General features: G+C 38.1%; 1 protein-coding gene across 2 annotated transcripts; it reads right to left on the bottom strand.

Moving 5' to 3' along the window:
* Nucleotides 1-1,743: 1,743 nt before the first annotated feature.
* Nucleotides 1,744-10,227, bottom strand: CCDC181 (coiled-coil domain containing 181; the record flags this gene model as incomplete). 2 transcript variants are annotated; one of them, XM_080698613.1, is made up of 5 exons in its annotated part: nucleotides 1,744-1,906; nucleotides 3,398-3,552; nucleotides 7,100-7,246; nucleotides 8,052-9,002; nucleotides 10,111-10,227. In XM_080698613.1, 5 exons carry the CDS (start codon nucleotides 10,225-10,227, stop codon nucleotides 1,744-1,746), a joined length of 1,533 nt encoding a protein of 510 aa, XP_080554739.1. The 2 variants fall into 2 exon arrangements, with proteins under 2 accessions (XP_080554739.1, XP_080554740.1); XM_080698614.1 differs by having other exon boundaries at nucleotides 3,398-3,549.
* Between the last annotated feature and the right edge of the window lie 1,912 nt (nucleotides 10,228-12,139).

Genomic DNA, 12,139 nt, shown 5'->3' with positions numbered 1-12,139 from the left:
CATTTTGGTGAGCCAAAGTCAAGGACAAACTATACCTGTGAGTCAAATGTGGCCAAGCCTTTAATTTGCTACTGTCTTTGCCGTTCTTGCACAACATAATTAAGTAGATGCAGCTGGGCTTCTGTGGTCCTCAGAGCCTGGTCCTTCATAGAAAAAGTTATCTGACCCTTATAGAGCTGTTGGGCAGGGAAAGGAGTTGTGTTCCCTTAATCGTAATGCTGAGCTACAAAAACAGTACTTAGAGAAAAAACTGAGGGTGAAGGATATGGTGAAGGATCAGTTTTGGGAATGGTGGGTTTCATTGTGTCATATTTGTATAGACATTAAAAAAATATAACTTGATCAGTTTGTCACTCAGTACTTCCCCTACTCTTCCCCCTCCCTTGCTCTGCCCTACTGGTCTCTTCTAATTCCATGGAGTCTTTATTTTCCCATTTTTTCCTTCTAGCTTCCACAAGAAGGAAAACATGCAATGTTCTTCTCTCTGGTCTTAAGTATTTCACTCAAACGTGGTCTCTAGGTCCATCTGTTTTCCTGCAAATGACATAACGTTGATATTCTTTATGACTCAATAAAATTGTTATGTATATGTGCCCCGTTTCACCTGTTGACAGACACCTAGGCTATCTAGACCATGAATTGTGCTGATAAAATAGCCAGCAAGAACATCAAAATATTCTCACGTAACTAATCATTAAAAAATTAAGTCAGTACCTCTTCATACTCACTAGATGGCTAATAGTAAAAAAGCAAAATAACGTGTTGGCAGAGCTGTGGGGAGATGGAAATCCTCATGTTTTATCAGGATATAAAGTGATACAGCAGCTATTAAAGACAGTATGGAAATTCCTCCAAAAATTAAGCAAAATTACTGTATGGCCTAGAAATTCCACCTATAGGTAAATACACAAAATAATTTAAATCAGGGACTAGTATGTATTTTTGTACACATGTTTACAGCAGTGTTAGTCACAAGAGCCAAATAGTGGATATGTATCCCAAATGTTTTTCAGTGGATCAATGAAAAAATCTGCTATAGGCATTCAAGGAATTTGTATGTGTATGGTACTGGGGATTGAACCCAGGCGCAGAGGAAAAATGGACAGAACTACAGAACATCATTATTAAGTGAAATTATTAAGCCAGACTCAGAAAGTCAAGTATAGAATACTTTCTCTCATACATGGGAGAGAAAAAGGGGGGAAAAGGATCTTATAAAAATCAAAGACAGATTAGGGTAGCAGAAGCGGGTTATGGGGAAGGAAGGGGAGAGGAAGGGAAGGTACCAGGGAATTAAATAGATCAAATTTTGTTATGGGTCTATACTAATATGTTGCAATGAATCTCATTATTCAATATAATTGTAATATACCAATAAGATAATTTTCACAAAATAAGTTATACTTCCTACCTTATTTTTAAAATGTCAATAGGAAGTATGAATTAAATCTGTCCTTTCTTGTGTCATTTCTAGATAGAAATGTTAATAAAATTATTTTGAAGCAGAACGCAGAGTTTGTTATTCAGTTCCCTGCACAGACTAAGAGGCGAGCACCTTCCAACACTGAGAAAAGTTTATTTTGTTATAGTGGTAAGAAACAAATTTACTTCCAACATCACCAAAAGATAAATACCATTTACATTTACATAATTTAGAGTATTACCAAAACACAAGAGCCATAAGAAAGGATATGCAAAGTTTGGATGATAGTAGCTGCCAAATGAAGTCTTTAATAGATAAGTTCAGTTGTAATTATCAGTAAAACGAAAAGACCTGGCCTCCGACACCGGATACAGGTAGCTCTGCAGCTGTCTGGAGCGCCTCGCTTCCAGGCGGAGCTGTCTGCTCCGTTCTTTGAGGGCTTCTTGTTCAGCTATTTTTTCTATCCGTTTCCTTCTTAGCCATCTGTAGAAAGAGGAACATCAGATTTAGTATCACCTAGATATGTTTTTCATGCTCTGAGGATAAGAAAGTGACATTTTTACACTGAAATAATGTCACAACACAAATTATAAAGGTATTAACTGAAATTGTTCAGGTTTACAGGCCTGGACTCATTTTAAAAAGCACGGTGACATTTGGGATCAAATATTTGAAGCTGTTTTATGATAAAGGTGGCAACTTAATTGGCTTTTTGGTAATAAAATATTTTCCATATGCTATGTCTTATTCTTTTTTAGAAATATAGTCTTCTAAGCAAATAACTTTGATAAATTCCAAAGAACTTATTCTTTGCAATTAGCTATATTCTAAATCATCAGCTATCCAGGTTAGGTGAATGATCAGAAATGCTACCTTACTCCTCTTGGCAGTGAAGTTATAGAGCTCTTGCTTTTCCGTGCATAAAATAGCTCTTTTTTTTTTTTTTTTTTTTTTTTTTTTGGCGGGTCTGGGGATGGAACCCAGGGGCATTTGACCTCCGAGCTATACCCCCTGCCCTACTTTTTATTCTTTATTTTAAAATCGGGTCTCACTGAGTTGCAGAGGGCCTCACTAAGTAGCTGAGGCTTTCCGTGAACCACAATCCTCCGATCTCAGCCTCCCAAATGCTGGATTACAAGTGTGCATCACCACGCCCGGCTTTAAAATAGCTCTTTCTTTAAAAGAAAGCCTGAGCATGAAAACACCAAAAGGGGCAGAGTCCACATTCTAAGGAATCAAGTTGATAGAGCTTGTGAAATTCAAGTAACTCTACACACTTAGGGCTGGTAGATGAGTGTGCATGTAGGGTGTGTGCATGTACATACATGTACACACGCATATATGGTTTTCCAGAAATCTAAGCAACTAAATATCTACATAGAGTCTACACAAGTTTTTTGCCCCATTATGATGTAAAAATACAATGCACCAGTAAAAACTAAAAATAAATAAATCTCTACATGGCCTAAAAAGGCTTAAGGGGAAAAAATCAAAATCTTTTAAGGTCCTGAAATGTGTAATAGTTGAAACAAACTACCTCGAAGTCATGCATAGGTCACTGAGGAAAAAATAGATGTGGACTGGATATTAGAAGAGATCATTAATAAGCAGATGCAGAACCATATATAGAGCATCTCAATTTATATTTCAAAATTATAAACATATAGTAAAATATCTAGGGTATTAACATTCTAATATTAACAGTCGTGATTTTTATGTGATGAAAATGCAAATAGCTTCCACTTCTTCAATGCATGTTATGAGGGAAAGGAGTGGGGAGGAGGCGGCAGCGGCGGCAGCAAGTGGTGAACTTCAAACAGATGGACTGAGCGCTGGTGGAGCAGCCTCCGACTCTCCCCAAGGCTGGCTAGCAGCATTATGAAGCCAGGTCTATAGTCTCCGAATCAGTAATGCAAAGTCTTGCCCAGATCAGGTTAGCCTTGAGAAAGACAAACACGCCCTGCCTTTACTTACTGTTTAAAAGCTCTTTCTCGTCCTTCTGTCCCCTTAAGGAAGAATAAGCACTCTTCCTGCTTCCTTAGTTCCTCTGTCTTCCTTTCTTTCATCTGCTCCTCATGCTTTTTTTTAAGCCATAATCGAAAAGCTTCTTGTGGATCTCTGTTTTCCTGCTGAGTAGAAAAGCAAGTTTTGCTTACCTTAGATAAACCAAAACATACTTTTTGAGGCCTGCTATGGGAGCCTACAAGAATACACATCCTACTCATTTACAAGAATACACAACCCACTCATCAAGTTTTCATAAACACCCCAACTTTGTTACCGGCACTTCTAAATGTACTCTCTTGATTCAGCAGTGCTGATTGCCTTTCTCTTCAGGAAATTCATCAGTGAACTCACTACCAAGCATTTCTTTAAAAAGCCTTGTCAAGGCCGGGCGTGGTGGCCACGCTTGTAATCCCCGCGCTTGGGAGGCGGAGACAGGAGGATCGCGCAGGTTTGAAGCCAGCCGTGCTGGCGTAAGAGACCCTGTTTCAAAAATATAAAACAGGTCTGGGAGTGTAGCCCGGAGGAAGGAGGGCTTCCAGGAACCCCAGTACCACCAAAAAATAAATAAATAAATAAAAAGTCTTGTCAAGAGGGCTGGGGAGTAGCTCACTGGCAAAGGACACTTACCTAATCTGAGCAATGCCCTGAGTTGAACCCCCAACACAAAAAAGGCTCATTGATTAAAAGCTTTGAACTCTTTGTCAAAATAATTTTGCACAATAATACAAACATATAAAACAAAGAGAGGCTGGATATCAGTGTGGGTGAAGTTGAGTCTTCAGAGCGGTTTCTGAAGGAACGCCATGTACATGTTTCTAGATATATGGCCCGACTCTTGTGTTGCTTATCTTTTAAGTTCTAGCATTTTTTTTAAGTTTTAAGAATAGAAACAACGTAAGGATGCCCACTGTCACCACTCCTATTCAACATAGTACTCGAAGCTCTAGCCTCAGCAATAAGACAGGAAAAAGAAATCAAAGGAATACAAATGGGAAAAGAAGAATTGAAACTATCTTTGTTTATAGGCAACATGATACTTTACATAGAAGATCCAATAAACTCATCAAGAAGACTTCTAGAGGGGATGAATAGTTACAGCAAAGTAGCTGGATCCAAAAATCAACCTATGAAAATTATTAGCACTCATTTACACCAATCATGAATCCACTGAAGAAGAAATATAGAAAATAATTCCATTCACAATAACCTCAAAGAAGATAAAATACCTAGGAATAAATCTAACCAAAGAGGTGAAAAACCTCTTTAAGGAAAATTATAAATCACTAAAGAAAGAAATCAAAGATTTTAGAAAATGGAAACACCTCCCATGCTCTTGGATAGAAAGAATAAATATAGTCAAAATGGCTATGCTTCTAAAAGCTATCTACACATTCAATGCAATCCCTATCAAAATACCATAATCAGTTTGAATAGACCTAGAAGAATCACTTATAAGATTCATATGGAAAAACAAAACACCCAGAATATACAAAACTATTTTCAGCAGTAAGAATCATGTCAGAGGCATTAAACTGTACTGCAAAGTGATAGCAATTAAAATAGCATGGTAATGCCACAAAAAAAAAGACAAATGGAACAGAAGATTCAAGAACAAAGCCCGCTGATCACTGATAAAGGTGTCAAAGACATACACTGGAGAAAGGACGGCCTTTTCTACAAATGCTGCTGGGAGAACTGGCTATCCATATGTAGAAAAATGGAACTAAACCCTAACCTCCCACCCCACACAAAAGTCAACTCTAGATGGTTCAAAGACCTAGAGGTTAACTTTGAATTGTGAAATGGGGTCTTCTGGCCTCAAATCTACAATCTTCCTATCTCAGCTTCCCAAGTGCATGCACCAGGACACTGGGAAGAGTTGTGTATCTTGATCCATATTTTCTCTTTCTAAAATAAGTTTGCACAGTGGTTGTATATATTATTTTACAATATCATTTTTGCCAAATTTCTCAATAATTTACCTTCAAGTTTATGGTTTTTGTGTCTTGGCTACAAACGCATTGCCCATTCAACGATCTTAAAAGCTAAAATGGTTACAAATGGTATAATAAATAATGTGTAAAAATTAATACTGTCAGGTTAGAAAAACATATTTGTGACAGATATAATAAAGTAGAAAAATCCCTAATATTTAATTCAGTAAGACTTATTCAGAAAAATAAGACTGAAAAAATTATAAGCAAGATACTCACAGAAGAGTATTTATACTATATTAAAAAAAAACAACAAATGTTTTCCTTGTAATTTACATCCAACACAAAAAATTTCATCTTTGGCCAACAAAATGCTCGTGGGGCTTATCCACCTTGACCATACAACTCCAGCTGGGAATCATACAATGCAGCTCAGTTCTGGCTCCATCTAACTGCACACAGGCTGCAGGATCAGTCCCACAAGACTGCAGCCACTTTAGACACTAATTGAATGCCCCATATTGTGATCTGTGCTGCTGGCTGATCAAACGAGGGTCTAGGGACTTATGTTCCTCTCCTTAGGCTCAATTAATTTGCTAGAGAAACTCACAGAACTCAGAGAAACACATTTGCCATTTCTTATATTAACAAAAGATACAGATGAACAGTCATATAGAGATTCACAGGGTAGAGTATATGCGAAGGGCTCAAAGGTGCCAAGGTGTCTCCAGGCACACCACCTTCCCAGCGCCCAATGTGTTTAACAATCAGGTTCTCCAAACCCCACACCAGAGGGGTTTGTAATGACTCTTTGTCACGTAGTCATGATCACTGACTCAGTCTCTGACTTCTTTGCCTTTCCTACATGATGGGGAATGGCAAGGAAGGTGCCCTGCTTCTAAACATGGCTTAGTCATTCTCAGATCACCCCACCCAGGAGCCTACCAAGAGTCACCTCATTAGAACAAGACACTCCCATCACTCAGGAAATTCTACGGGATTTGGCACTCCCTATCAAGAACCAAGTCAAAGACCAAGTATTAGAATAAAAGACACACCTAGCACCGTATTGCTTGAGAAATTATGAGAGTTTTAGGAGCCAATAACCAGGACTAGAGACCAATTTATATGCAGATTTCCTATTATGTCACAAATATATACAAACCTATGCCGGTATACAAACATGTAATATTACTATCTGAATACAAAGTTAGAAAATAAACCACATATAGTGCTGTGTATGGTACAGTGAACATTCATCCTCACATACTGTTGGACTATAGATTCTGCATTAGCTGAGAATTTAGTTTTAAATTTTAGTACTGAGATATAATTTTACTTTCTCTTGATTTCCTCTGTTTTGAAATTTTTTTTTTCTTGCGGGTTTGGGATGGAACCCAGGGGCATTCCACCTCCGAGCTACACCCCTTGCCCTATTTTTTATTCTTTATTTTAAAACAGGGTCTCACTAAGTTGCAAAGGACAGCTGAGGCTGTCCACTAACCGTGATCGTCTGGTCTCAGCCTCCCAGATGCTGGGATTACAAGCGTGCGCCACCACGCCCGGCTTCCTGTTTTTAATTTTGAAGCAGGGTCTGACTAAGTTGCAGAGCGCTTCACTAAGTTGCTGAGGCTGGCAGAGGACCTGTGACCCTCCTGCGAGCCCCAAGCACTGGGATGAGAAGCGCTCACCCCCACAACCCGCTCGAACCTGTGTTTCAGAGACGGTGACTTACTCTGCTGCTCATGTCTTCGATTTGCTTTGCTCGTTGAATTCTTCTTATTTCCAAAACCTGCTCTCTTTTCTTTTGCAACCATGCTTTAAATACCATGTCATTCTCTTTTTTCTTTTCTTTCTCTTCTTCTAGTTTCCGTATTTCTTCCTAGTGGAAATAATATAAAAATAAATTAATGGAAAAGTAGTAAAGTTATATGAATTATCAAAGTAGAGAGATATATTTTAAGATGAACTTAGGATTCTCTACCTCTGAAACATTCTATCTGAAAATTGTTCCCCCTTAAAAAATAGGGTCTCTAATTTACTTAGGGGTAAAAACAATGTTGATTTCTTTCAGATAAGTTAAAATGTAGAGCTAAAGTCCACAATTACAGAGATCTACAATACATGTTCAAAGGTACTTGGGAATCTCTTTTCTATTCCTCATTTATGTCTAGAATTAGACTCAATAAATTCCAACAATGCAAAAGAAAAAGAAAAAACACACTCTAGAAGCACTTCAAATGCCTTAACATACATTTTATAGAATTATATTAACACATGGCATATATTAATTTTATGATTTATAATATTGTATACTGTTGTTAAATTTGAATTGTTATAAGTATATTTATGAAAGAAAAATGCCATAATCAATGAGAGATATACATGGAAGTATTGTATAAATAGGATATGCTATCTAGGTCTTGCTTTAAAAATATTTTAGCCAGCTGGGCGTGGTGGCACATGCTTATAATCCTAATATTTGGAAGATCACAGGTTCGTGGCCAGCCTCAGCAACTTTGTGAGGTAGTCACAGTGTTTTATTCACAAACATATTCTTAACACAATAGAAAATGAAAGCAAGTGAACAAAAGTCTCCGACACTTCAAAAAATAATTTCCAGTTCCTATTGCATTTATAAAACATGAAAACACTCTCTTCCAAAGAATGCCGCTTGGCGTCCTCACCTCTCTCTTTAGCTTTTCTCTCTTCTGCTCTAGCTGCTTCTGGAGTTCCTTCTGTCGAGGGGACAGACAATACGTTGAGGTCACAGGTGACACATTGGCAGACTGTGTCCGTGGGTTATATTTTCCACTTCCTTTATTCCTATCTGAGTTAGCTGCAGAGTTCAGGCACGTCCTGGGGTTGGCCGGGGGCTGAGGGACAAACACCACTGGCTCTCCTGTGGATGTGTGAGGGGCAGCATGACTCTTCGCAGCAGGCTCCTCTTTCTTGACACTGATGACGGATGCGTTGGGAGGTCTGAGTGCCCACTGCTGAGGCTCGTTTTCTGCATTACCGCCATTATTAATGGGGGGCAGAAACCCCTGGCTCTCAATATCTTGTAAATTCAAAAGTTCAAACTTCCCATCTCTCTCTACCAGTATCTTCCTGTCCTTGTTTTCTTCACAGCCTCCTTCTGTAAGCGTCAGGAGCACATTTTCTTGGCCCAATTCACTGGAAATGTATAACTGTGACAGTTTGCCAGAAATACTGTTTTCATTTTCAAAATAGTCTTTGTAAGCATCGCTGTCTTCCAGTGGAGGGACTTCTAGGTCAACTAAGTTGTCTTTGAACTTAAGTCTTCTCTCCCTTCTATCATCCACAGGTTCTTGATTCTGTAGAAGCTTGTTAGCTTGTATAATTTTCTCCATAATATATCTCCTTACTTCCTCGTCCTCTTCCTCCTCCAGGTCTTTTTGGCTTTCTAGTCTGGATTCTTGGAAAGAGTTTTCACTATCTGAATCTGAGATGGGATCCAAAGACTGAATACTTGGGACAGAAATGAAATCATTTCTTCTTGCTGAAACCTCATCCTTCAAAGATTTTTCAGGATCAGAAAGCTGTCTGATGTGGTCTATTTCTGTTCCATTCTCTTTTAATTCCTGGTTAACGTTCTCTTCCTTCTTGCAATCCGTCTAAATAAAACATGATATGAGGTTTCATATTTTATAAAACTGAGACTCTCTATGGACAATCCAAAACGAGTTTTCTATTTCTGTACTTTATTAATGGGAAATTTTAAGTGCATCTTGCTCACCTCACCCCTCACTCATAACATTCTAATTCATACTTATGAGCACTGCAAGGGAAATACATGAGACAATAGTATCAAGAAAGAAAACAAAGCCATCTTGCCCAAACTTTCACTTTTGATTCTGTTGCCTTTTTCAAATATTATCTACCTTATTTGTCTTCTCCATTGTATAAGAAGCAATATAAAACCAAGAGATGTTGTAAGACCTGCTGCCTCCATTTCCTTATATTCTTTCCCTTAACCCCCTAGACTCAGGCATCTGCTGTAATGATTCTGGTAATTTCCTTCTACAGTCACCGGCTGACCTCCCAGTCTTAGTCCTTTACTTCATTACTTCCCCACTACATGTGTGTGTATATATACACACAAATACACTGTACATGAGCAAATAGAAAAAAGTCCACCATGATCCAGGATATGATTCATTTTCCTTGACTTCCCTTCTACACCTCTGATGAGCAGCAGACTCTGACCATATTTAATGGATCGCTTTTCCCTAGAAGTATCTTACGGTTTAGCCTTTCACTCAGCGTTTTTCCCTAGATTCATTCCTCTGAAAAACTAATTCAGTCTTAAAGTTCCAACTATTAGTATAAAGATTGTTTTCAAATGATTTGTTTTATTTTTATTTATATTACAGGCATAAGTCCATGATATCACTTAACTTCATAAGAATAAGAATTATACATTTTTACTTTTGATAAATAAGTCATAATTTTATTGTTGATATTAAATTATAACTTTATAATTCTAATTTTTAGCTTTAAGTGCTAATTTAATTCCTGTTCTCTCATTAGCCCCGTGCCTTGGGATACAACATTTCAACTATGCCTCAATTTTCTCATCTCTAGAATGGGGATAATGGCATTTATTCAATGCACATGAGAAGAATTTTGTGAAGCCTAGGTGAGATATATAAAAATCCTCAAGAGCCATGAAGGGCTTTGTTAATGTTCTGGCTAAGGGCGCCCTTGGCAGTTGACACCCACCTCTGCCAAGCTGTCGTCGCTTCTTTCTTTTTCATTCATTAGCCACTCCAGGTCCTTTTCAAAGTCATCTTCGTATTCTCCATTTTCTTTTGAATCAGTATCTTTATTTTCAGCCATTTCTGTTTTAAAAAAAAAAGTTATGAGATTTTAAAATATAAAGTATCTGGTATATACACTTTAGAGGTGGAATGTGATATGGAGATTAACATGGAAGGTAAGCTGATTAACACCTAACATGAAATGTTCAAAATAAAAATGCATTTCTATATACTCTTAAAGAGATACATACAAAAGCAAGACCTTTCCATAGGTGGACAACACATAGACATTTCTAGAATTTCTTTCTTTTTTTTTTTTTTTTTTTGTGGGTCTGGAGTTGGAACCCAGGGGCATTCTACCTCTCTCAGCTACACCCCCAGCGCTATTTTTTGGTCTTTATTTTGAAACAGGGTCTCATGGACTTGCAGAAGGCCTCACTAAGTAGCTGAGGCTGGCCGCAAACCACGATCCTCCTGTCTCAGCCTCCCAAATGCTGGGTTTACAAGTGTGCGCTACCATGCCCAGCTGCATTTCTAGAATTTTTAAAACTCTGTCTACAAGAGGATAAACAAGGTAGATAAGAAGGAGGCTTAGGAAAGGAATTCTACATTGCCTGCCAATTTTTAAAACTCTGTCCGGGTCATAGCAAATGATTATTTTGTTTTTGTTTTTGAGTTTTACCCACCTACATCTGTTTATTTTCAAACATATATGAGTATATAATTTTTCATCCTCAGTTTTCTAATCCTTTTAGAAATTTATAAGGCATGATATTTGTGATCTCAGAGATTTTTGTTTTGTTTTGTTTTGTTTTTGGTGGTACTGGGGTTCCTGGAAGCCCTTCTACCTCCGGGCTACACTCCCAGACCTATTTTTACATTTTTATTTGGAAACAGGGTCTCCTATGCCAGCGCGCGCGGCTGGCTTTGAACCTGCGCGATCCTCCTGTCTCTGCCTCCCAAGCGCGGGGATTACAAGCGTGCGCCACCACGCCCGGCCTATCTCAGAGCTTTTTAATAAGTAGCAATTGATTCTTAATAATAACAAATGCTGATTTCTAGAGAAGTACAGAAATAAGTGTATTCTCTATAAAATGTATTTCATGTCAAGCATGGTGGTGCCCGCTTGTGATCCCAGCATTCGGGAGGCTGAGATAGGAGGATCTCGGTTCGAGGACAGCCTCAGCTATTTAGTGAGGCCATGTGGAACTCGGTGAGACCCTCTTTCAAAATAAAGAATAAAAAATAGGGCTGAGGTTGTAGTTCAGAGGTATCTGTCCCTGGGTTCCATCCCTGGTACCGCAAAAGAAAAAAAAATGTATTTCATTTTTTAAAAAAACCTTTTCATACCTAATACTACAAAGAAGACAGTGACAGGAAATAGGATTGTCAAATGAAAGGTAGTAAGTATTTGCTAAAATGGTATATAAATTTATTTTTAAAAGAACTAAGCTGAGTTATATTTAAATCAAAGTTTTTTTTAGCCCTGTTAATTTTTGTGTGAATATAATTTTTCAAACAAATGAACTATAGAAATCTTTACTTATCAATCATATATTTATGTGTGTGAGCAGATAAAGAGTAGAATTTTGACAAACATTTGTTGAACATTTGCTAGATCCCTATTTTGATGTACAAAATAGGGCTGTGCTCTAGAAGTAGGGGTTGCAGTCTGCTAGAGAAGACAAGGTTAAATTAAAAACATAAATAAAGCTCTACATAGATAAATAAAAATATAGAAAGGGCTATGAAAATAATCTAGTTTTATTTATTTATTTATTTTTCTGGTACTGGGGGTGAAACTCAGGGGCATTCTACCTCCGAGCTACACCCCCAGGCCTATGTTTTACTCTTTAGTTTGAAACTGGGTCTCACCGAGTTGCGGAGGGCCTCACTAAGTAGCTGAGGCTGGCCGCGAACCCGGATCCTCCTGCCTCAGCCTCCCAAATGCTGGGATTACAAGCGTGTGCCACCACACCCGGCTAATCTAC

The sequence above is a fragment of the Muscardinus avellanarius genome (assembly GCF_963383645.1).
Source record: "Muscardinus avellanarius genome assembly, chromosome: 7".
NCBI lineage: Eukaryota > Metazoa > Chordata > Mammalia > Rodentia > Gliridae > Muscardinus > Muscardinus avellanarius.
This window is presented reverse-complemented; position numbering and strand designations above follow the sequence as displayed.